We start from the raw sequence: 27,349 nt of genomic DNA on the forward strand, positions 1-27,349 counted from the left end.
ACAACTACATGCCCTTCGGAGGCAGGAATTTGATTGTGGATATAAATGAAGTCATTCCTGAAACTTTCAAAGAATGAGGGTATGAGAGGTTGAAAGATGACAGAGAAACTTTTTTTCCCCCTTTAAGCATTAAACATTCAAATGTTTGAGAAACACACACACAAATCTCTGCTGGTTCTATATAGCATTCATTTCTCCCTGAACTCTTTTCACCTTTACTCTAATGGGTATAACATTTGCAAAGCAGAAACTGTGGATTGCAGCTAGTAGGAAGATTATAGTGAAGGCTATGGGCTGGCTGCACCTAAATTGGGCAGAGAATCTTCAGGGAAATAGCACTCTGATAGATTAAGCAGGGAAGCCCTAACGGGTGGACTTGAAGGAAGGCAACTCTGTAAAGTCAATGCCTGTGTGCCTCTGCGCGTATGTTTTCTAAGCTGCACTTCAAAGAGTATAGAGAACGACAACAAGCGAGAGCTGAAATCATTTCCTTATTCCTGATCACTTCAGAACCATGCATTCGCCTAGCAAAGTATTAATGGGTCTTTATACTGCATCTCTAACTGATGAAAATGTGAGTATTGTTACACATCTGGGGTAACAGAATTTGGGGGTGCAAGGGCCCCCTTAACTGCTAGAGTTAATGAATGTTAGAAATTGATAAAGGGATACAATTTAGCTGATATCCGGAGTATGGAAGGGAGGGCAGGCCAAGGCCTCACATGGGATAGATGTGAATGACAGAAGGGGCTAGGCTCTGCCAGGGCCCATATATCTCCTTCTCAAAGCTCGGCAAGGACAGGGGCAAAAAATTGGCCTAGCTCAGGGTGCCATTGTATAAAAATCTGCCCCTGGCTTCCTCTGTGAGAAGACTTAAGTTCCCATGGTGGAAGTGCAGATACACCAGAGGACAAGCCTCCTGCACCTGTCATAGTGATGTAGAAGACAGAAGTCATGAGGGAATTTCATGCAAGCTGCATGCAAGTTACAGCCGCTAAAATTCTCACTGTTACACATCACTATTAAAGGAGCAGGAGTGCTGTCCTCTTCTGCATCTGAGTGCCTGAATTTAATTTGCCCAAGGCCACACAATGAAGTGGAGGGGGTATTCGAACCTGGGTCTCTCACTCTGAAGGCTAGGCCAGTGCTCTCTAGCCAGAGTGCCACACTGGGTCGCCAGGGCAGAATTCAGGCACGTAGTATGTGAAGTTCTCCCTTGCAGACCTGTATAGTTATTTTGACTGGTCCTTTGGGGCAAATAAGTTGCTTCAGTTCATTTTCATGTTCTGTTCTGGTACGTAGAATCATAGAAAATAATTTTGGAGTTGGAAAGCACCCTGAAGGCCATCTAGTTCAACGCCTTGCAATGCAGGTGTGGCCCATATGGGGATCAAACTCATGATCTTGGCGTTATCAGCACCATGCTCTAACCAACTGAGCTGACTGCCAGGGTTTTTAGTGGCCTCTCTCTTCCCCCCTCCCACAACTGCCACCAAAGAGACTCAATGGCCCTTGTGGTCTCTTCCAACTCTATGATTCTATGAAAGAGACATTTGAAGGACCACCTTGCTCCAAGGGGGAGGGAGAGAAGAAGCTTTTTCTAACAAACAAGTGGTGTTTTCCAGTCTATTGTAATTAACAAAACCCCCACACCATTGTTTATTGTTGTAATTATATTATGCAAACCATTTTATGAGATCTACCTAAAAAGCGATATATAAATACTGTATATAAGTAAATACTTAGCAATGGGGGGTTTTTAATGTCCAGGCAAGAACCTTGGTTCTAATAGTTTTCCATTTTTTACTGGATGCTTGTGAAATTATTACAGATACAATGGGTTGTATTTTTTTATTTCCCCATAAATGTTCCCCCTAGACCTTCTACGTTTTTGTGATGACTTTGGCCTGTCCCCAGCCATCACAGCGGATCTGCCTAAACAAGAACATCTTCAATAGAAGGCTGACTAATGCAAGGCAGGAAGGAAGAGAGAAAAAGAAACTACTGTAGCAACCGGAAATCATGGAGTTAAATGTTGTCTCCAGTTATTATGGGTTGGAAGTAAGACTCCACCCCCTTAGCTTGTTCTTGTTACTTTCATTTTCCTGTGTAGTGTCTTAGCCTGCTAGTCAATAAACAGGCTTTCACTCTGGGTCTACAAAGTGAGTAACTTTGCCATATATTAACTGCTATATCACATCAAAGCCTATTGTGAAAATAAAAAATGACCAGGCAGCACAATCGAGAGATTTGAATTTCAGAACCATGTACAACATTTTAAAAAAATAAAACAAGCCAAGTTATCAGTGCCTGGGGTTTTCAGATAATACCTTGTTGGTGTAACTTTGCTGAGCATACAGTCATAAAACTGTACAGTTGGAGGGGATTGCCAGGGTCATCTAGTCCACCCCCATCACCCCCAATTATAAGTATCTCAGCTAGATCATATATGACAGTTGGCCATCACCACCACCTCTCACGGGAGTCTATTCCACTGTCAAAACAGCTCTTACTTTTAAGTAAAACAACAGTTTTGAAGCCAAGGAATAGATGGCATTATGTATGCAAGAATCAGTGATCTTGGCAAGAATATGTTCTGGATTTCTGTTGTAAGGAATATGCTGTACAGGTTTGCATGCACAAGTGTGCATTACAGACCCATATAATGCCAGCCCTCTAACACGTACAGTACATACATGCAGACCTTATTCATTCAGTCACCACAGTTTGCATATTAACCCATTTATATTTGCCATTCTGGAGTCGGCACAGGAGGGACGCGAAGTGCAAGAAAATGTAAAGCATGTGCCATCTCTGACGGCACTATCTGTCTCTAACAGGAAAAAGAGATCAACTAAATGAGTACTATTCAGGGCTCCTCAATTAACCTGATTAGTTCAGCACAATGCTCCCATGAATGACACCTTATCTTGAAAATGAATGGGAGGGGGAGGGGAGACTTCCTCCCTTGTGGGAGATACAGGAGCTCCCTAAAGCCAGAAACGATGTAGCCTATCAGTGATCAGCTCCCTCCCTGCCCCTGTTTCTTCTTCCCTCCTTAAGCAGGCAGGTCACTGAGACTAGAGAAGGCTGCGCCTGATTAGATTTTGTGTCCTAAGGACAGATTGTGCAGGATCTCATCTGCCCAGGTGGCCTCAGAGAAAGCTGGGAAAGGATGCCCTGTAGGCTACGGCAAGACCTTCTTTCAGAGTCAACCAGGCACATGATGGGATTGCCGGGAGCAGGCTCCAATTCATTAACCCCTCAATAACCGAGGAGGCGGCTGCAGCAGCAGCTAACAAAACCTGTCTGGAAGGAAGGGAGGCAGAACGAGGGGAAGCTTCCCATCCTAGGAAACAATTGTTTTCTTCTTCTTCTGAGGCATGGCTCTTTGGAACTTGTCTCACTCTTGACAGACTAATGGGAAGGAACTGTGTTGCCACCGGGAAACTGGGGAAAGACACCCTCACATATTTCTCCGAGAGCAATATCCGAGAGACACTTGCTAAGATAAGTTATAGCCACTGTAAAACATTGTGTTCACTATAAAATGGAAATAACACAAAAGAGCTATATATAGCCTGCATGGGTTTAGCAATAACGAAAGGAGAAAATATCCCAGTGACTACGGCTGTGACCTTAGATCCCCTTATTATGGTATGTCTCAGTGAAACTAGCAGTTCCTTTCTGCATAAACATACATAGGATCAGGCTGCTTAATATTTAAGGGCTAATTGGATCAAGTGCAACTTAACTTAGGAGTGTTTATCTTTGCAGAACCGTGAAGCTTAAACGTATGGGTATTAGCAATAATACTCTGGTATTATATGAACCAAAATAATTCTAAGTGTATTAGTAGCACAGCATTGAAATACTTTCAAACCAGACACGTCTACCACCCCCCAATAGTGTAAAGCAGGTCTCATCTAGCACTGTATGTTTGGGGCTAGGTTTTTTCCCCCTTTAGCATGGATTGCTCATTTTCTTAATTTCAAAGCTGAACATTTCAAATAACTGTTGCTAGCTACATGACTGCTTGCAGGCTGAATCTCCTTGGCAGACTTTCCCTGTGTAGTCAACTGGGCAGAAAGCAGAAACATGGAGCTGGGCAGCCTAAGATTCACAGCGAAGCAGAGGCCTGCCTTAGTGGGACTGTGCTAAATAGATGAAGGCAGCTGACATTGCTTGACCAAGTAAGCACCTTACTGAAGAAGCATTTAGCAGCTCCCAGGTATTTTAAGGCTGAATACTCATTCACTATTAAGCTCTGATAGTCAAGGGAAGGGCCATAGCTCAGTGCCAGAGCACCCACTTTGCATGCAGAAGGTCCCAGGTTCAATCCTGGGCATAGCCAGATAGAGCTGAGAGAAAAGCTGGACAGCCACTGCTGGCCAGGGCAGCTGGTTAGATAAGCCAGTGGTCTCACTCACTATAAGGCAGCTTCATACGTTCACCAGGCTGAGGAATAAGGACATGGTTTTGAGTGTAGATAAGAAAGTCTGAGGCTTCTGTTTTCCCAGTGAGTAGCTGAACATGTTTTGGGAAGAGCAGAATGCTGTTCTCAGGAGCCCTGCATCTGAATGATTTCATGAGATCTTTTTAGGGGGTCAAAGTCTGCAGAGTAGATATGTGTAGAATAGGAACACAGCAGCAGGTCCTGCTCTGACATATGCACTTTCAGCTAGATTCTGTTTACAGAGCTTACGCTTATGATTTATGTTCCAATTAGTTTGTGTACTTTTTGATGTGCTTCATTTATTGTTTGTGACTTTTGTTATGTTTGCAATTATATAAATCTTGTCATGCGGTAAGCTGCCTTGAGCATAGTTTTAACCATGGAAAGAAGGCATACAAATAAAATAATGAGGATGAGGATGTGCAGATTGTACACGCCTAGACGCGACCACACAACTTGGACAACTGCAGAAAGCAGGGCCCCTGGTGAGAAACCAACTCACAGCAAGAAACCATACAATCTAACGGACACACATTGCCACCCTGATCAGACTGCTCTTTGCCCCAGACACTTTGAAGTTCTATGAATGGGTCATGTGGAGTGATGGATCTCCATCTGTGAAGATGAAGTTAGCCACATAGATCTTGGTGGGACAGTGACTAAAAGCATTTTAGAACTGGATCAAGCCATTAGATTGCATGCTGACCATATCAGGTACATTAATTATACTTCCTTATGACCTTACTGTTTATAATCCCTGCCTCTGAACCTCCAATCATGTCTCTATGTATCTATGACTCAGGATAACACGGTATGCATTTGATGAAGTGGACTGAAAACTTAGGCCATAATAAATGTGTTAGCTTTTAAGTTGCCACAAGACTCTTTGTTGTTCCTGCTGCAAAAGACGCACCTCTGGAAATACCTCTTTCTGCCATTCCATATATCCCAGTTCGATCAGGACAAGGTTGCCAACTTGCTTTCTGGCAAATTTCTTGAGCCTTTAACATCTGCATAACAGGACGAAATTGGCAGGAAAGACTTCCCTTATTGCTGAATGTCCATGCCAAGAAAACATTTTACGTGTTGTTTCCTGCCTAACGTATAACTGTTAAAGGCACAAGAACCTGTAGGGTAGGGGGAAGTTGGCAATCTCAACTCAGACCAAAGTACTGGCTAGTGTGTGAAATGGAAATAGACAGCTATTTGCTCCTCTTTCTCCCACCTTCCTTCCTATACAAACACACACAACACACAATAAAGCTCCATTAATTGAGGAGCCACAGAACACAGAGTCATTCATTCATTCCCTGGCATCAAACCATAAGCAACTTCATTGATAAACAAGCAAAGTCTATGGAGTTACTCTGGAGTTCTCAGTCTGGAAGGGTATATCGAAAGAGGGTGTCACAAATAGGGGTCAGGGGTCATGACCTTTATACCCTTCAATTTGCTTCAGCTGGGAGGAGGGGTCGCAGCTAGATAGGACGGACACAATTGAGAGTCAGTATGCTAGATAACAAGGGGTGCAAAATCAGCTTAAGAAACCAACTGTAGGGATGCTGGAGACACAAATGTTCAGCGATATGTCTATATTTGGGGCAAAAGGTGAGTTGCTTGAGAATACATCTCCAAGAGGCTTCTACACATGCAAAAAACCGTCAGTTTTTGTATTCTGCCCTAACCAAAACAGACAAGATCAATAAAATAAAATCATTGATTCTTACTAAGAAAGGCCATATTAAGGCTAGAAAGGGACATGAAAGCTGAACATTTCTTGATATAAAACTCTGGCTTATATCACTGCAAAGATGGAAGGAATATCTGTTCTGAGCATGAACATTTGTAAACATGTGCCTGAGCCCTAAGCATAGATCTTAAAGATCTGAAGTAGACTATACCGGGAAACACTGGAAAAAAATCCTTGTATGACACTGAAATTTGCTAATCCACTTCTTGGAAAGAACTCTGCAGCGATTATATGAAACATTTATTCCTTGCTCTTGTCACTCTTCTACCAAATTTGAGCTAGGTAAAATGTTCTTTAACATCCACTTAGAGAAACTTAACATCTGGGATGTCAGCCAATGGATATGCTGTTAGACAGATGCCAAAAAATCTAACTGAAAGGTTAATTTCATAGAGATCACAGAGGTAGATAGAACTTTGACTCTGGAGTTAGACCTGTTTGAAACTGAACGACAATCCACATTTTGAATACAGATGGTTACTTCAAAATCATTAAAGTTTTTAACTGTAATCTGATGCAAGTGAGACAGACAGAGAGAGAGAGAAATCCAGATATCATCATGATTTGACAGGCTTTGCCACCTTCATAACCAATTACAGTAGGGAATTTAGTCTGTGCTAATAGTTTTGGGTTTTTTTTCTTTCCACCAGTAACAGCTTCTGACAGCAAAGAATCAGTCCAAAAGTGTTTAGGGGAAGTGCTTCCTCTTGGCCCCATAGGAGGATTATTAGGTGAGATCAAATAAGGCTTGACTCTGTTGAACGCGAACATGGCAGTCAGTATTTGGAGAGAAGTATTTAGTCCCTTTGTGTAGAACAAAATATTTTGTGAACATTTGAAAATGTACATTCAGGCCTAATGACAGACAACAAATGTTAATCGTATCAAATAATAAATTTGCGTCTCTGATTTAGGGTTGACAGCAGAATCCTATACATATTTACTTGGAAGTAAATTATCCCGTGTTCTGTGGAGTTTGCTGCCTAGCAAGTGTTCACATAGCCGCTTACACCACATCCAGTGCAAGTGGCCACGTTCACATTAGCCATAATTCATAGTGGTGTGTTTCTCGTTTGAGGCATTTTTTCCTCCAACCAGCATCTATCAGACTAGAAATTTGGGCACGGAGTAAGTGGTAATGTGAATATTTGTGCATGCAGCTGACAACTTCATGAATTGGAGTGGGGATTGTGGGAGCAAGCAAACCAAAAAGGTCATGCGTATAGGTGAAGATACCTCTCTCTCTCTCTCTCTCTCTCTCTGTCTCACACACCCCTTCATAGGGGCAACACCATGCAAATTCAGGGAAGCAGAAATGATCCTGTTGCATTTTAAGCCACTAATATGAACATACCCTATAAGTCCTAGCAGCACAGGGTTAGATCCTGGCTTAGCCATGCTTAATGTAGACCCACTGAAATCAATGGGACAAAAGTAAGTCAAAACTTAAATTCCGTAGGTTTCTGTGGGTCTGCTGTAAGCATCACAAAGTCTGAGTCCAACATATTGTTTTATGTCCAAAGATGGTTAATAGGGTTTTTTTCTTTTTCTTAACCTTGGAACTGTTTAATATATATTTTAATAGAAATATAAAACATGAGGCTGAGGTCAGCATTATGCTATTACCAATTCTGGGGGGACGGGGAAAGCCCCATTGAGTAAGCAGAAGCTCTTGTGCAGGGCTTCCGCTTATGGGGTTTGTTAGCTGAAGCCTGCCCTTGAAGTTTATTTTATTCTTAATTTATCTCTGATGAGTAGTTCAGTGGATAGAGAATTAAATGTGGATATGAGTTCAGGTCTCATTTCTCCAAAGAATGTGTTGCAGGCCTGAGACAAGTTGCCGTACCTTAGCCTGGGAATAACAGTAACTACCATACCCCAGGGGAATATAATGAAGAATACAGTAAAGACTAGCAAAAGGTTGTTTGACATGTCTTTATTAATGATTTTATATAATTGCTGCAAGCCACTTCAAACACATCTTTTGGGGAAATGGCATATAAATGGCTTAAATAAATAAATAAATAGTCATACTTGTGTTTTCTGCCAAGTAGGAAAGGTATCATCTGTTTAATGTTCTGTGTATAATAAGATATTCTAACCAATCTGTTAATTTACATGCTGGCTGAAAATATAATTTCAGAGCGACTTTAGCAACTAAAATCCACCTTGCATTTGTGTCAGCCAGACCCCAGGAAATGTGTCAAAACTGACACGAAAGGGAGCAACAAGCTAATCTTAAGTTTCTTCTGTCGCCTGCCTTCCCATTTACTGGACTTAGCCTGCATTTCCCTCCAGCACAGGAAGAGTTAAAGAAAACAATAAAAGAACAAGTGAGTGTACAGGATAGGATTTACTGGCATTTACTTTTAATCTATGGTCCTTTGCTCTGTGGCTTATCAGCCCTATGTCAGTCCTTTTTCCTCCTTTATATTTCATGAGCAGCCCCCCATGCTGCTACTGAGAGACAGAGCCCAAGTGTCTGTAAGCTTTTTGTCAGGTAAAAAAAGAAGAAAAAGGCAAGGAACAAGAGGAAAAAAGCAAAGCTAAGAGGCATCTATTAGATGTCACTAGGCTTTTGTATTCATGTCAATGATTCGGGATTAGAGTATTTGAAATAATCTTATTGAGAGGAATCAAAAGCCCCACAGAGCGGGTGGCTGCTCCCGTAGCATATGGCAGGGCAGAAGACAATCTCTTATTAAAGGCGTGTTAGCCAACACTGTTCCATACAGATATATACAAAACTATTGTGTCTCCAAGAGTTAGCTAAATGATATAGTTGGAAAATGCCACGCTGGAGATGCCTGGTGCTGCTATAATGCAATATAGATTGCTAGAGTGTCAGTTCAAGTCATAACATGGCGATTCTTTATAACATATTCTCTCTCTCTCTCTCTCTCTCTCTCTCACACACACACACACACACACACAGACAGACACCACTTCCAAAGTACTTTCCCTTCAGTCCAAAAGTGTATTTAGGAGCAGTGCATTCAGAATGTGAAAATCTGGCTATCCAAAAAAAAAAAAAACACACACACACACACAATTTTAACAACCTCTAGAATAACTTTGTTGATATTCTAATCTAGGGGATTAAAAAAAAACATGAAAGGATACACAAACTGCAGAATCCAAGAAGAGGTATTTCCATTATATCTTAAAAGAAAAAAAGGGAGGGGGAAAACGTTCTTGTCTGACTAGGGAGTTTTGCCAGATTAAAGCAATTAAAATTCTGTTATAATGAACCCTGTATATCTAAAACCTTTATTTGCACTGGAACAAAGGTTTGTAACCAGAGAAATGGCCTGTGCTAGATTTATCTTCATCTGCCTACACCTTTCCAGGAGCTAAGAACTGAAGACAAAAAAGTACTGTTCACAGCATTTCAACGGCTGCTGTGAAAGTCTATATCTGGGTCACTTTAATAACATCCAGGATATAATTTCAAGGTAATGAAATAACACATTTTAACGACCTACTTCATACCCAGAGCAGATTAACAGCATCAAACATGTCACATTCATTTGGAATATAGATTTTCATATACTAAAGAAGTGTCACAAGTATTTTAAAGTGCCACAAATGATAGAGGACTTTTTTTAATGGGGGGGGGGAAGGAACCACCTTAAAATATTCTCCTTTATAATTTTGGAAGTAAACTTTTCATTCATACTTTAATATATCTGATCACAACTGCCTGTGCACAGTTCCCAAAATGACACAGAGACAACATTGTATAGTGCACCCTGTACTTTTCCAGAACTCTTATGACAGGAAATACGCTAGGATGTTAAAAGAGAAAGAGAAATTTCAGTGCATGCCACGCTCTTGACACATGCTGCTTGTTTTCTGAAGCTGTATTAAATGCCTTTCTAAAAAATCTGCCACCTTCTGTGTAGGATCTATAGATGACAGTGTAATTTGACCCATCTTATTAGCAGCATGAAATACGAAATTTTTGCTTTACTGGATTATATGAAAGTATTGATGACCAGGGTGCATTCTAGCAGTTATACTCTAGTGCATTTACTGGCCACCAGGCAATCATTAAATGGAAGCTGAGAGGTGGAAGAACTGCTTTATGCGGTTTCAGTGCCATCATGTTGTACTTGTGCAATTTCACCACCGGTTGGTGGTGCATGTGCTGGATGTTATAGGGCCAGCACTGCAGCATCTGCATCATATGAAAAGGATCCTTTCCTCTCTCTGGTTGCCGCTAGACCTAGGTGGTTCATAAGTCCATGGACCCTCCGCTCTTCAGCTGAAACTTAATGGCAGCAGCATCAGGGGTTAACATCACTGGTTCACATTGTGCTGAGTTTCACACCCTGCAGCAGGGAATGGCCCAGAGCCTCCTGACCCTGCTGCTCTTCCTCCTTGGTGTTGCTACCTCTTCATCTGCCTTCAGCTGTGGTAAGAATAAATAGGTGGGGTAGCATCAGTAGCAAGTGATGGGACAGTGCAGCGGTGCTCACCTGACCTCTCATTGCCCATGTTACTGCTGTTTACCAGGAGGTAGAGAAGGAGGAGAAGTTTGTGCAGCGCAAACACACCAAGGTGGTGCTTCCTCCAGCTGGTTTGCACCGTGCTGACCTCCCTGTCTACTACTTGCATCAGCAACACAATAAGTGGGAGGTAAAGTGAGCACTATCACCCTACCCTGCTGCTCACTTCTGTGCAGCATTCTGCACACTCCCTCTCTAGGTAGTTGTGCAGATGGAAGAAGGCAAGCAAACATGTGACAGAGCAGGGGACCACCTAGCCTAAGAGCCCCTCAAAACCTGGAGGAGGCACCGAGCAACCATTGAGTTGCTCGGTTAAGTTGCTGGTGCCAATGAAGCTATGATTCTCAAAGAAGATAGTAAAGGGAAGTACAGTAAAAGCTTCATCTATCCACACCTTCCCATCTGAGTTTTTGCAATGCAACTAAGCTCCTCTCTTCTCTAAACACAGCCATTGCAGGTCTAACTTCCACTAGAAAAGAACATACTCTTTTCTGGCATTGTTTCATTAAAAAAAATAATCATTTACACATTAAAAGTTTGCGAAGAAATTCTAGGAGTTCACCAGACAGTATCCCAGTGATTGATAAAAGCATGTTCACACACATGTACACATGGTGTACAACATCAAGTGTAAAGGGGCAATGTGGATCTGGTCCACCACAAGTACTCAGGAAAGGAAACTTCAATTGCCTGTGACTCGCTGGCATAACAGATGTTTGTTGCTGCTTCTTAATTAATGATCTCCGAAGAAGCCGCAAAACTGTTACAGAGAAGTCGGGGTTCTGTACAATGTGGCTCTACAATCAAGGTTGACAAGTCACCTGTCCCATCATCCTTCAGCAAGAAAAGGCTACTCCACATCACTCTGCAGACAGGCAGACCCCAAATTAATCAAAGCAACCTTTTTTCTTAATATTGGAACCCCGTGTATTTCCATTGCCTTGGCACATTTTTCAAGTACAACAAAGGGATCCCAAAATCAGATTTACTCCACAGCTATGATTCAGAGATTAGATATTTCTGGATTTTCTCCATTCTGCTCTCCCCCGCAATCCATAAAAAGAGGGGGGGAACCTATCTACACCCCCAAAAAAACTCTCTTTTTAATAATACATGAAATGGAATAAAAGATTCTTAGTTCTGTTGACCCAGGTAATCCTATGGGCCGCCTCTGTCCTCTTTGCCCCTGCACACACTTTGAAGTAGCAGCTAGCATTAAGAAATCAATAGCTATGAATAGGACATTTGAAGTTTTGTGAAGAGAAACAAAAGAAAAGCCCGGTCCTTTAAGGTACTCACCCCTGCAAAGTTGGGTGGGGAGTGCTCAGTGCTTTCTGGGCTACCCTGTCAGGATCAGGCCCCGCCTTTCAGCCAGATGCTTTAAGAACTTTTTTACACTGAAAAGAATATACGTACACTACATATTCTCCACAGAACTTGCCCCTGAAATAAAAGCGAAGCTTGTCACCATCATTTTCAAGCCACTTTCCAGGAATAAGAAAGCAGCAGGGACCACTTATTTGGCATGGGCCAAATAAGATGTTCCCAAGTTTTTTTCCCCGCAACTAATCAGCAGATTAGGAAAAGACCATTGCATCAAATGAGTGGTACCAACCCTCTCACTCCTCTTATACTGAGGCAGCGTGTGCCACGGTGCAAGGAGGACTACGAAGAAAGGCTGGAAGAGAGCCAAGGTGGTGTTATGTGTTAAACACTTGCCTTGGGTGACTTGTGGAGACCTGAATTCAAATTCTCACACAGCCACAAAGCTCCTTAGATGACCAGTCACTATTTCTTAACATAGCCTTACTCACAGGGCCATTGTGTGCTTAAGATAGAGAGGAATGTAAACGTTTCACTACATACTATGGTGCCTGGCGTGCTCTGGTCCATGGGGTCACGAAGAGTTGGACACGACTAAACGACTAAACAACAACAACATGGTGCTTTCCACATATAGGTTTGTAGGTAACTTGCACGATGAACTGGAGCAATGACCAAAAACTCCAAAATGATACGTTCAGGAAGGCAATCGTTATTCCAGTTGCAGCTGTTCCAGATGGAATAGAAGGATCAACACTAGGAGCAGAGCTATAGTCACTCTTTAAGGAGGTATTTCCTGTTGGAAGGTAGTGTGTCCTTGACTTTTCCAAGCAAAGCTCAGGCCTAAGCCCAACAGAAACATCAGGCACAATCCAAGCAAGGTTAAGTGCTTTGGAGTCTCATTAAATTCAATGAGAGAAAGAGACTGAAGCACATGCTTGATTCTCCCACTAAAACCAATGACACTCAAAAGTGCTGAATGTTCCCCAGATTGGCTACCTTAATGACAGAGCAACTCACACATAATGGTGATGCACACATAGAACTTATGAGCCTGCACACCGCCCCATTCACTTCAGATCTCTGCGTGCATGTTCAAGGGATACATGGGCAGAATTTTACCACTTTTGCAGTCAATGAGGCAGCCCTTGCAGAAAGAGACATTTCAAGCATACCTCTGTCCTTGCAAGAAACTGCTGCACTGAAATCTTTGTTCACAGTACAGTTCATGCTGGTTAATTAACGCGTCTAAAAATCTTACACCAGACTTCCTGTTCATCTTTACGTGAACTACCAAGACTACATCAAGCTACATCTGAGCTTTGTCTATTTGGATCCTCCCATCAAACACAATCATACACCTTCCTCTGCCCATCCTGTTGCCATCCTGGTTATGGCATGAGCATAAGTGTGTTAAGGTACTTGACCCATATGCAAATGTATGAACAGATGATGGATTCATATGACCATTTCAGCTGCAGAAAAGGCTTGGGCATGTTCAGGTCACATCAGCTAGTAATGTGCAGGCAGTGCCAAATTAAAAGAAAAAACACGAATCCATGCTAAACTCAACCTACAATATCATATATGCACACAATGGACAGCATCTGGAAGTCATCATGGAACAAGCTTTTCCTCTTCTGCACCACTTGTGTGAATCAATGCTAAGAAGAAACTATTTTCAGACACTTAGCACCGCATCAGCAAGATAGATAGATAGTTACAGGCAAAACTGGACTGCTTTGCTGAGGAATTCAGAGCTCTAGAGGCAGTGGTCACACAACAGCTCTCTCACAAAGGAGCAGCTTGCTGGCTACTCTCCCACAGAGCAATCTGGGAAAATATCCCAGTACAGAGTGTTATGGGCATAGAGAGCAGATGTTTTCCACTGGAATCCAGTGCACACTGGGAACATACAAACACCATCTGAAATTGCCTGGCTTAAGGGAATTTGCTTGATCACATACCTAGAGTTACTATCTTTAAAAATGGCCCTATTCATTATGGATAAATTGGGTATAGGCCTACCCAATTTAAACAAAACAAAACAAAACCTCTCTAGCATGGCTAATATAAACAGTAGCCAGGTAACAACTCTGCGTCAGACAACCAACTTGGAGGCAGTGGCTAAGCGCTGTGGCTGCTTTCAGATATCAGAATTAATACTGAGTCTCTGCATGATGCAATTGTGTACACTAGGCACTGGAATAAATTATTTTATTAGTTTAGGGAAATAGTCTCGGATTCTTGGGCATTAGCTCTCAACAGGGATACAGAAAATAGCAGCTATGGTTAGAGACAGTCATTTATAAGAAAGCTGGAGGTGCAGCCCATATAGGTTTCTTTTGTCCTGCAATCATCTTCCATCAAACAAGTTTTGTAGGTTTTTGAAACGTCTTAAAAACCTGAAAAACCTTATTTGCCAGAGGTAATGATTCACTATTAGCAATGAAACACTTGTGATACCACTTTTGACTCTTGGCAGGGAAGTGGGGAATCATCTCTCCCCCGTCATTATTGAGAATTGGAACCATTAATAACCATACATCAGGGATGTTTTTCTCCCACCACTGGAATGCATACATGCTCAGACAACAGGTATTTAAGGGGATCCAGGGCACTAGGTATGAGCGTTTATGCTGGAGTGATTCTGCCATATACATTGGAAGTAGACATTACTTTCCATGTTTATCTTAGCCAAGAGAACCATTGCTCAATTGTTTCATCCATGAAGGGAGACGCGGATGAAACTAAATGACAAGCAGAGAAATCTCACTAGAATATCTGTTTCAGCCCTGGTCAGTTTGGGTGGTTTTTAAAAATGTGTGTGAGGCTTTTTTTTTTTTAAAGTTTGAAGCCATGCCAAGACACAGAATCATCTTTCACAAATCAAGAAATAATAAGACTCTTCCTTCCTGTTGTATTGCACCCTATGTGACTTTTTTCATTATCATCTTTTCAGATTCTTACAAAGCAAACCTAATTAAGAAGCTCTCTCATTAGTCTTCCAGAAAAATTAGCACAGCTTATGCTAATTACTCCTGTAAAATTTAATAAACTCATTGAAATGGGAATAGTCTAATGAGGTTTTATTTATTGAACTAGAATAGCTATATGGAAAAAAAGGTTAGAACATGGGAATCTCCACTGTGGCAATAAAAGTACAATTTATTCAATTCCTGCCCAGGAATTTTATAGCAAACCTTTTAAATTCAAATTTGAGTTACCATTTGAATGTTAAATCTATGTAGAATGTAATAACAGGAAGTGGTTCGTTTTTTATTTTATTTTTTTGCTACTACTAGGCTGAATGCACACAGTGTCACTTGTAACAGAAATTGTTGCACCCTGAATTGTTTTGCATCACATTCACTTCCTCCAAAGACTTGTCCCCTCCACATCTCCATGAACTTGCAGGTGCTTTTAGGGGGATGCATGCACCTTCCGCTTAAAAAAATGATAATTTACCTTAAAATAGATGTTACGCCCTATCTCATTTTGCTATACTTTCTGTACAATGTAAACTGTATCATCCTGCTGTAAAATGAACTAACCAGGACAGGGAACACATGAAGGGCCAGTTGGGGCCTGGGGGAAAGCTGTGTACCAGCACAGATTGTGCCAAAGCAACAAATGGCTTTTAAAATGTCATTCATTGGGGATACTGGGCTGCGTTCAGTGTAATGCTCAGGAGATTCTTGTGCATTTCTGTTCGTGCAAACCAAACAGTATCTCCTCTCCTCCTCCCTTGCACTGTTCTGGGGGTTCTCCTGACCCTCTGGAGCAGGTTTGGGGAAGTTATGGGGCACACAGAAGTGGAGGGGGAGCCCACTAGTGCAATGATTTCATTTAAAGCAGCCCTAGGGCTTTTATTTTAATCTGTGTGATTGTGTTGGAGATTATTTTACAGCATCTCTAAGGCATCTGTGTATGTGTCTGTGTGTGTGCGTGCGCAACACAAGCACACTGAGGCCATAATTCAGCAGTACTCTGTGGTAAAAGCAAATGCCCTGGTAATTCTGGTAGGGTTGGGAAGGACCAACGTAAACAGTATTCATAGCCTGTGTCTGGCATCCTTGAGCAGCTGACAGGACCCCAGTACTTACTCATCTCCAACCTTAATTCCCACCATCACCTGACGTGGCATTTGGAGCAGCACCAGCTGACTGTATCAAGCCGCCACTTTAATTTCTATCCCAAACTTTTTGTCACTCTGAGGAATTGTGGGGGATTTAAAGGGTAACTAAATCCAGCAACACAGCACTCCTTGAAGTGCTATCATTGTAGCCAGGTGATAAGATACAACGATAGAGAGGGGACACTTTGCGCACGTTCCCCTCAAGCCTGGAGCCAGCCATACAATACTGGGCTATATGAACTGATGGTATAAAGCTTACAAACTGCCTATGAGAAAAATAGATTGATGCCACAGCATGGAGGGAAGACAGATCTCTAGAGTATAGAAAATTTCCTAAGGTCATTTTGATCACAATCAAAACGTGCTCCTATAAATACAAAGTCATTTCCCAATGCATCTGCCAAGGCTGTTCCAACACTCTATATTTATGATTAAATGGCTCCAGTTCATTCTGGATTATATATTATAAATGAATATAAATGATAATTGAGGCAAAAGAGCATGTTATACAACTCTGTAGGTACAAAGGTTTTACATGTGTCATATATCCCCACTTTTCATAACACACAAATGTAATAGCTTTTAAGCTGCCTATATTCACCAGTGTATCTTTGAATTTTCAGAGATTCGCAATTGTCCAGAATTGTCAATACTCACATGTGGCTACTGTCATTCAAAATTTTCCAGACATGCTCCAATATCATTTAGAGTGTATGTGTAAAAATCATAAGTATCCTTCTGGATCAGACATTTGAAAAACCGTATTCTGCAGATATAGCAAAGAGGTAGTAATCCTCATAAGGAAACATGTCTATGATTTAAATGTGATCCTTGCCTACTTAAATGTAGCATTTAAGGTGCCCATTCTATTAATACAGGTCAAATACAAGACTGAGCAGTCTGCTAGGCATCAGAGAAAATCTTTGCAAACTCTCTCCCTCTCCCCAAATGTGTCCTGCGAAGGATCACTTGCAAATAAAAAATAGCTAAATATGGTTTTGCATATCAATTGGCATAATAGCTTACAATTTTATGCACGCCAGAGTGACAGCAGAGTGCAACTCAACATATGTTCCAGCTCGTGACGGCTTTTTAATGTTAAAACAATTTGTAAAGTACTCTGTTTAAAACACAGGCTTCATATAGATTGCTTCGTGCTTTTCTAAGCCAAGGGGGAAATAATATGCACAGGGTAAATGTCACTAGTAACATCACCAGAGCCACTAGCTGTACAAAGCGCATACTTTATTTTGCCTAAATTGTTTGAACTAGCCCTGGCCAAGAAAAAGGTTTTAAGTACCCTACTGGGACAGATGCTAAGCGGCAACAATAGAAGCCACACTAATGCGATCCAGGTAACTCAATCCTGTTTCAAAAACACAGGGAAGGCTAATTACAGCACAGCTGAGTCAAATTTCTTATGCCACTGCAACCCAAAGGAGCGGGTCAAAATCAGATGTTATTCAAACCACAGTCATATCAACCTTCCATATCAAAGTCACCACTTAAAACCGAGGGAAGAATTTTAAAAGATTAACCAGTTCACACTCAAAATGTGTGGTGAGGCAAAGTTTAATAGAGCCCAGTTCCACAAACCAAATTCCAGCTTTTAATCTGCCTCAGCGCAAAGTTCTGCAATGCTGGTGAAGTACCGTATGACCCAAGTTGTCCAAACTACTAAGAAGAGGAACAATATGCAGACAAAGGTGCCTGGATCAGATGACTGATTTCAGCTTAGTAAATCAAGAGATGAACAGCTTTTGCCTGTCCACACAAGCAAAACAGCAAACCTAATTAACCATAGTTTGCCAATCTTTCTTTTCCAAGAAACCATGGTGCTTTGAAACATGCCAGGATATGTAACCACAGTTTGAAGTCGGTTTAGCACCCCTCACTTGCTCCAAAGCTTATAACCATTTTCTCCTTAGCTTGGTCAAAATGAGAAGTTGTGGTTAATTATAGATTTTGCAATTTGACTTCTTGCAATATGAAGGGAGGAACACAGGATCTTCACGCATGGGCAAAAAGCTTGTTCGTCTCTTGGCTTACTAAGCTGAAATATGCTAGTCTAAAATGCGGTCAATGCCAATGGTTTTATTCCTAAGATGAACCACAGCCAGCACATCTATATGTAGGTAGAACCACACACATTTCACGTTCAGTATCTATCTCGTTGTTGAGAACCATCTAGGAGACATATAAATTTTCCATGCAACTGCAAGTGCCATCTTTAATACCCCATCAGACTATAATACACCTTGAATACACAACAGACACATTAATTAATTACTTTTGTGCTCTCCTGTGTTCACCTAACGCTCTTCAGCAATGCAAGTATGCAATATAAATTCACTGCAACTGTACTGTAAACTAACTCAGGAATAATTTGCAAAGACATTTGCCATGAAAGCATAACTTCTTGTTTCAAAAGCCATACCAAAGACCTAAAACTACATAAATACAATGGCTTATCAATCATGTCTTTCCAGTCACTGCGTAACAGAATGCCACCTTGCTCCGACGTCACACGGCACTTTCTGAGCAATCCAACAAAGAGGATGAATTGAAGGTTGCGAACATTAACTCAGGCAGCAAAGCAAGAGGAAGAGTTCCATACCACAATGATATAGTACTCCTTCTCTTAACTGATAATGGACAGTATCAGCCTTGCGTGGTCACTTAATTCTCACAAAGTAATGCGACATCGTAACAGTTTATCATATGTTTCTGTATGACGAGCTTCAATAATTAAAATGTAAAAGTGACTCTTCGGCTACAGCGTTGCCTAATTTGCAAGTCTGCCGAGTGCAAATTGCACAGAACAACTCCAGCGAATTTATTGTTCTACAGTGATTTATTCGGTCATGTCAGATTAGTAATTTGGATCGGTTTAGAAACCGTAATAATTAAGACAGGCAAAATGAATTAATCAACTGACAATACAATCAAAATGGCACTCAAACCAAAGAAAACAAGCTGGAATCCGGGGGTGGGGGGGGGGTTGTTGAGAAAGGGGGGGGCAGAGGAATCTTTAGTTTTCAGATATCTTAATGCATAAATAAAATAAAACAAACCTTACAATTTAGATAGATTGCATCCAAGGGAACTACTGTAGCTAAAAAGTGATAATGATTCAAACATTTTTCAAAGTAAAAAGTTAAATATTTATAAGCACCCAACCACATTTCATAAATCACAAACTATTATTATTTTATATTCCCGAAGCTTCCCAGGCACAGCATGCGAATCGAGGCGCAGAAAGTTGCAGAGAAAAATGTCCCCCTTTAGGAGCATGAATCAGAGACTAGCACCAGAACGCTCCACAGAGCCTCCACTCACAGTTACATTCCATATGGCCTTTCCACAAAAATCAAAACCTTATAGCATCACTAATTCCCTATGAACGACAAAATTACGCCCACGGACGCACATCACTCTTTGCCCATTAGCAACACAAGGCAGGTGTTTCATTATAATGAGGAGTCGTCGTCCCCCCACCCCACAAAAAGAAAACCAACTACCACACACACCACAAATAGCTCGAATAAATTCAAGGAAAAGGATAGCAGCCCTTACCTGTCAATTATCACTGGATCTGAAGGAGTCTCATTTCTGTTGCCGCAGCTTTTCTTGTCACAACAGCGGCTGCAGAGCAAAAAGGGAGAGGATTTAGTGCAGCCATTACACTCTCAAAATCATAATTACAAATACAGGAGGGTTCACATTGCCGGCTAGAGTTACTGTTCTGTCCCTGTCTGGAAATCAGTTGAATATAGAAGGTCACATATGGGTTAATGACTAGGTCTAACATCTTGTACAGCTGGCAAGCAACAACAATTAATAAATAAAAAGGGGGAAAGAGGGTTATCCCACTTTTTAGGGATAATAATGCAAGATTTCTTGAGGTAATGATTATGACCTTCTCCAGTTACATTGCAATGGTTTGAGACGTCCCATAGATAAGTTTAGAAAGAGAGCAGGCAGAAAACTCCTATGGAGAAGAGATTGTTTGAATGCACTTGTTCTGTAGATCATTAGAATCCTCAATCTCTCAGCTTCTCATTTAAAAACAAAAAACATTTCTAGACCTAATCGTTTTGCAGCTGTTTGTAAACATGACGGCAAGGTTTGGGAACGCTTGGAATCCAGAAAGCAAAAGAAATTCGTAATGTTTTCCATGTTGCATTATTTAAGACTATTCTCGCCACATTTTGTTCAATATGCTGGATGATGCCTGTTTGGAATAAAGACAAAAACTCTACATGGCCATGAAATTGGCATTTACACCTTATTAGCAGGTAATACACAAGTGTGATCATGATCTATTTCCACTTTGACACTTGGTGCTGGAAAACATACCAACATCTCAAATAAGCATCTCTTAACAGTGAGATGCATTTTCATATTTCTTGTTTGGCTCTCATGATTCAATGCACAGGACTGCCCTGTGATCAAAATTGTGATCAGCATCCATAGACCCTAAGCCAAATCTGTCTCTGAAGCCAATTCTGCCTGACCCTCTTTGGCTACCATACATCTCTGGCAAAACTAACTGCCAACAAGAAATGTATCAGTCTTTACATTTAAAATCCTATGGTACAGTTCAAAGGCACATGAGGGCACCACCTTGCTGAAGTTAAGCATAACTTGTTCTAGTCAGTGCCTGGATGGGTGACTATTGGAAAGCCACATGTACACTGCCTTGGAGTCCATTCCATGACAGAAGAAACAGGGGCATAAATGTAAGAAAATAAAAATAAAACAAATTACAAACACTGGAGCAGGTCTGTGGCCATGCTGGCTGGGGCTAGTGGGAATTTTGAGTCCAATAACACCTGAATGGCCACAGTTGTTAGGAGCTGGAGTCAGGTCAGCAAGAAAACACCTTGTGTCAGTGAAGTTAACTGTTTAGTCAAAGGAACCATGGGCATAGCTAAGGGGGGCTCAGCTGCCATCCCTAGAACAAGTAAAACAATAGAAATACTTAACTGACTGACCAATCACGTCGGTTCTGCCCCCTAACAAAAGTCATGCCCCCCCAAAAAAATCCTGGCTACACCCATGAAAGGAACCAAAACAGTGCAGGCCTAGTGAGAACAGCAACCCTTCCCGAGTAGGTCTTGCCCCAATGAGGCAGTTGTGAAGACTGAAGCGCCCCACTTTCCCACAGCTCAGACTCCGCCTCCCCCCAGGGTCCTTCCCCAGCATCCTGATGCTCCTTTGTCTTGTCTCTGTTTGCTCCGCCCTCTTCACTCCTCTCTGTGTTCTGGGAGAGAGAGCAGGAGGGGGAGACTCCTTGACTTCTTCAGCAGCCTGCCTCCACCTTGCCTCTTGAGCCTCCCTCCTCTCCAGCCTTCTCTTCTGGACTGCTCTCTGCCACAGCCTCTTTCTGCTCGCCAAACCCTGCTGCCTCTTCTGCTTCCGACACCTCCTAGTCCCAATCTGCTCCCTCTTCTCCCTCTGAGCACCCATTGTCGTCCCACTCCCCCTGGCTCTGGGCCTTCTTCCCCTAGGGGTTCCCTTGGAGATTTACCAGCTGGTGTGTCCAACCACTAGGGTTGCCAGAGGACAAACTGCTGTCTTCCGGAATTTCCCCCCATATGTCACTTCCGCCTTTGAAATCCCAGTAATGCCCGGGAAATCCTGGACGTATGGCAGCCCTACCCACCACTGCTCTGCTTCCAGCCAGTCCATGACAACAAGTTAAGCCTTCCCCGGTATAACTAATTCTTTCGTGCATTATTGCCCACATATCCTGCTAGAGTTGTGAAGTATTTTTTTAAAAGGTTATCATAATACATGCTCTTAAATATTCTACTTCCACTGCAATTTAGGCTAAGATATCACACACACTTTCCTGGGAGTAGGACCCACTGAGCTCAGTGGGACTTGCTTCTGAGTAGATTAGGGTTGCCATACATCCTCTTTTTCCCAGACAGGTCCTCTTTCAGGGGGGAGGGGGGATTTCAGTTTTTTGAATTTGCCAAAACGCCCAGGATTTTGCAAATAGAACCAGACAGTGTGTGTGCAAGTATCACTCTCTACTTTTTCCAATCTCTATGGATGTGCCCAGTGCTTTTTTTCTGGGGGGACGCAGGGGTACGCATACCCTTAAACATTTTGTAAATCTAAATTTGGTCTCATTGAGGGGCAGTATTTCAATATGAGTAGGAAAATGAGAGTACGTACCTCTAGACTTTTTTTAGTTAAAAAACAAAAACAAAACTGGATGTGCCTGCTCTCTGCGAGCAGAGCCAGGAAGTGTGCATGTGAGGATCGCTCTTAACCTTTTCCTATCTCTATGGTGCACCTGCATGGTGGATATTGGGATTGGGAAGATCAACTGGCTGCCTAGACCTTTCCGAGTGGTTGGCCATGCCAATGCCCAGTAAGCTGCCCATGAGCAAATGGGAATGCCTGGGGTGGTGGGAGCTTTGGCTACAGACGCTATCATTGTCCTCAACCCCATGTTTAATAAGTTTGTGGTGTCTGTGGATACCTAAAAGGGAATCATGGAAGGCAAACAAAGCCATAGGCCCTGAAGTTAGAGAGATGCATCCTTCTGTATCTTTCTCTTGGTCCTTGTGCATGCCTAAATATACAAATATAAGATTTTGTGCATTCAGACTCCCCTCCCCCAAAAGAAATTTTCAAGCCACTTTATGATCTGGGTGCTTCACGGCAACAACCGTCATGTGGAGACCCCCCTCCTCAGCCTCACTAAATCACACGCTACTTCCTAGCACACACACAAAGTTGGACCAATCATACAGCAGGGTGAAGCAACCTGTTTTAAGTGGCACCATCAGGGTGGGTGGAGGAAGGGGCAAATTGCTACCTGAGTGACAGAATCGTAGTAGGGTAAAGCAAGGGGGTTTGGACTCTGCTATAGGGAGCAAACTGTCTTGAGGCAGCATTCCTGATGTGTTACTCACATGACAGGGCTGTTGTGACAGATACTTATATGATGAAGGAAATTTACATGCAAGCAGTACAGTGGTACCTCAGGTTAAGTACTTAATTCGTTCTGGAGGTCTGTACTTAACCTGAAACTGTTCTTAACCTGAAGCACCACTTTAGCTAATGGGGCCTCCCGCTGCCGCCGCGCCACCGGAACACGATTTCTGTGGAGTCTGTAACCTGAAGCGTATGTAACCCGAGGTACCACTGTATATGCTGTTGGCCTCCCATCAAAAATGCTAAAGGGAAGGCTAGGGTTCAGGAAGGCTGGGAAGTGAAGGGAGAAGAGGACTAGCCATATTAAATGTGAGACTTGAATCTTGCCAGAATTCAGCCCCTCACTAGAAGCTCACCCTATACCAACTGTGTGTGAAGATAGACTTCTTTTCCCCAGTAGAGTTCTTGGAAGTGTCGTGCCATATACAGTAAATAGCTCTCCAGGGAGAGCGACAAAGGTTTGCTTGTGCTGTGCAACAATATAGCGAATAATGTATGGGGACCCACCAAGATTGGCAATAAAATGATAAACGGCACTAAGCATAACAGAAGCACCTTTTACAAAACCAGACTGTTCAAGCAGTTTTACGAAAATAAAAATGGGAAAGAACACACAACTCTTTTCACAGGGCAGAAAGCTCACAGCAGCTATAAAGGGCTTCAAACTTTTTTACTTTTTCACAGATGAATGGATTTCCACACCTGCGGGGAATTGGCATTGTTTTGGTTGCGCCAAATATAATGAGAACCGTTGATTTGTTCTCTGCTCCGTAAAAAATAACTTTTAAGACATATCAGCATCTGAGGACTGTCTGTCAATTTTCACACCACCCTGTCATATTTCCCCACACCCCCACACTCATGTACTGCTAGAAACATTTTTATATCTTTTTTAAAAAAAAAAAAACCTGCAAATAGCACTCCCTTCCAAAGAAGTAGTACTAATTAAAGATGTGACCTCACCTCCTCTCCAAGATGAATGCAAGATTAAAAAGTGATTGACATAAAATAGTTTTAAATGACTGTTGAAAACTAAGGGCCCCACCCAGACTACTGAGGAATTAGTAAGCGATAAGGGGATGGGTAGAATGCACGCATTAAAATAGTTAGCAATAGAGGGAGAACGCACGGGGACCCACAATGAGTCATATCTGAAAAGAATTGCATTTTTATTCACTTGAGTGATAAGCACACTCATTCCACTTGTTGATGCCTCATCCCAAACCCATGCCTAGAAACCTGGCATCTCCTCAGAGCATCTGAACCCCTCAGAACTGAGTTCTACTTGATTATTGCATGAATTTATATGTAGGAACATAAACAGAACAAGCAAGGCACAGTTAAGCACTTTTAAATCTTAATTTTTCTTTTTAAGCATGTGTTTCTCTCTCCCTTTGAAATCAGTAGGACTTTAAAAGTGTTTAGTTCTGGCTGCATCATGATCAGTATATATATTCCTTATTGATTTTCATAAACATAACTTTTGTGAGAGTGAGCTTTAAACAAAGAGTGCTTCTCCTACATTAAAACTGGCTTGTTGTTGTTTTTGTAAAACAACATATGGACCATGCCAATAAATATACAACTCAAAGCAAATTCATTTTGAGGATTCAGGGTTGTTGTTGTTTTAAGAAAGCGAGAGCTGCAGACCAAACTAGGTTTTGCATGAAATATCTGTGACTGGATCACTGGATGTTTTCCTATCTCTTTAAAAGCAGCCATGAGAGGGTCTAATTTGAACTGGAGCTGTAGTGCGGTGAGGCACAGGGCTGATCCAAATCACACACACCTGAAACTAATGTCCGCTACATGGGCACCTGTCCACAGCTTCAGGAGGACTATTTCAATCAGGGTCATGGTACACTACAACCCTGATCTCATTAAAGCAGGGGTGAGGAACCTGGTGCCCTCCGGGTTGTGGCTGGACTACAGCTCCCATATTCCCTGACCATTAGGCATTTTGTCTGAGATGGGTGGGAACTTCAATCCAACAACGTCTGAATGGCCACAGGTTCCCCATGCTGGAATTGAAATCGAATGATCAAAAGGATCGTGGAGGTATATGCACTGGAGAGCCAATCACAAAAACCGCACATCATGTCTCATTTGATGCCTAAGAGCAGGAAGGCTCTGGATAAAATGACTTTATCAGTCATGAATTCACTGGGTAGACACACACACACACACACACACACACACACCCCAATCTATATAATGGTGAGAATATCAATCAGCCATACGCAGCAGTTGTAAGGATTTCTGCACTGAACAATGTGAAGCTTGGCATATACTGTATAAATGATAGGTATTTGTTCTGTGTATGTGTGTTGTTTGTGTGTGTGTGGGGGGGTGATGGCTCATTTAGTGCTCTGAGAATGATCAGTCTTGAAACCACCACAGAACAAAAAGCAGAGGTGAACCATCCTGTTCAGAAGCAGTGGCGTAGCGTGGGGGGTGCAGGGGGGGCCGGCCGCACCGGGCGCAACATCTGGGGTTAGGGTTAGGGGGCGCAAATCCACAGGTTAGGGGGTGCAAATCCACAGGTTAGGGGGCACAAATTACTTGCCTTGCCCCGGGTGCTGACAACCCACGCTACGCCACTGTTCAGAAGCTAATGATGATCTGGGTTCTACTATGTTAGAACATGAGAACGATAGCCCCAAAATAAAATAAAATAATACTGTAACCTGTAATGTGCTGCATTGAGAGTACAGTGGTACCTCGGGTTACACACGCTTCAGGTTACAGACTCCGCTAACCCAGAAATATTACCTCGGGTTAAGAACTTTGCTTCAGGATGAGAACAGAAATCGTGTGGCAGCAGTGGGAAGCCCCATTAGCTAAAGTGGTACTTCAGGTTAAGAACAGTTTCAGGTTAAGAACAGACCTCCAGAACTAATTAAGTTCTTAACCCGAGGTACCACTGTACAGTATAGGAAGCTGCCCCTTGCAGATCTTGGGGCCCATTCACATGACTGCCCTTTTTACTGCTGCTTCCAAGGGATGGTAACAAAGGGCCAGAACCTGAATTGTGCCAACTTCGAAGCCTGCCAGAAAGCATCCAGACAACTGTCTGATTAACTGCCATTTAGAAGTAAACACAAGCTGACGATAACACAAATGTTCTATGGTGAAAAGAGGACGATGCTCTTTAGATGTCAGGTTGCACCTTGATATCTCCATTGCACAATGGCCACTAACAAAAATTAGCTTTGCAAGATTCTCCTCTAATATGAATTATGAAGCTATTCTTGTCCTCAGCATTATTCTTATTTTTATCATCACCAAAAGAACCATCTCTTCAAGATACTTGGAAATCCTGTGCAGTAAACAAGCAACCGCTTGTAATCTCGATTCAGTTCTTTGCCGTTTCCACTCATCCAGGATTTCTCCTCTACATCTGAGCCCTTTGTTTCCTCCACAACACAGTCCCTTCCATTTTGTAAATATTCGGTTTTGGTGACATAAACTCAAAGTTTTATTGTGCCGTTAGCCTTGATCGAAGGCGCTGCTGAAAGTTGTTTGGGAATTAAATATCTAAAACAAGCTATTCTGAAGCACAGGGCCTTCACTATTTCATGTCTGGAATGAAGAAATTTCATCTTAGAGAGAGCAAGCTGTCTTTCACACCATATGGCTAATGGTAGTGCATAGCAATTAGCTGGGCTGATTAATGGGGAACAGACTCTAATTTTATGCTTATAATTGAGGCTGCATTTGAACCCCTGGTGCAGATTCAGCACATCCCAGCTTCCACTTATAGCAGGCAGGGAAGCGAGTGGTAGAGAAACCAAGGCTGGAACACACACCCTCCAAACCTTCCTTATTGTTGAAAAGTGTGGTATCAGTACAACCAAGTAGAGGTTTGTGCATTAAGATCAGGCAGCCAGATAGAAAAAAGAGCATCTTTTATAGTTTGGTCAACATCTACGAATGCTCACATTGGCCCTAAAATATTTTAACAGGGTATTACCCTCTTATTTCAAGCAACTTGTCCTTTTCTGCCTTCATGCATTTGTAAAGCAGTGAGAAATTGAAAGATCTATTGCACATTTACGAACAATGCAAATACTACATCAAGTAAATTCAAAATTTTGGCCTAGAATGTTGTTTTCATGTCAAGGTATATTGGCAGCCATGTAATTTACACAGATATTAAAATTGGCTAACATCTAGTTATTTTTGCATTTTTTGTTTATTTAAAGTAAATATGT

General features: G+C 42.0%; 1 protein-coding gene across 8 annotated transcripts in view; it reads right to left on the reverse strand.

Annotated features, from left to right (window-relative positions):
* EBF1 (EBF transcription factor 1) overlaps positions 1-27,349 on the reverse strand; it is a 382,065-nt gene that overhangs the window by 331,304 nt on the left and 23,412 nt on the right. For all 8 annotated transcript variants that reach the window (XM_082213736.1, XM_082213732.1, XM_082213735.1 and 5 more), the window contains exon 6: positions 19,755-19,823. In XM_082213736.1, the coding sequence (XP_082069862.1) occupies positions 19,755-19,823 (69 nt within the window). The remainder of the gene's footprint in view (positions 1-19,754; positions 19,824-27,349) is intronic.

The sequence above is a fragment of the Podarcis vaucheri genome (assembly GCF_965113315.1).
Source record: "Podarcis vaucheri genome assembly, chromosome: 2".
NCBI classification, from domain to species: Eukaryota; Metazoa; Chordata; class Lepidosauria; order Squamata; family Lacertidae; genus Podarcis; species Podarcis vaucheri.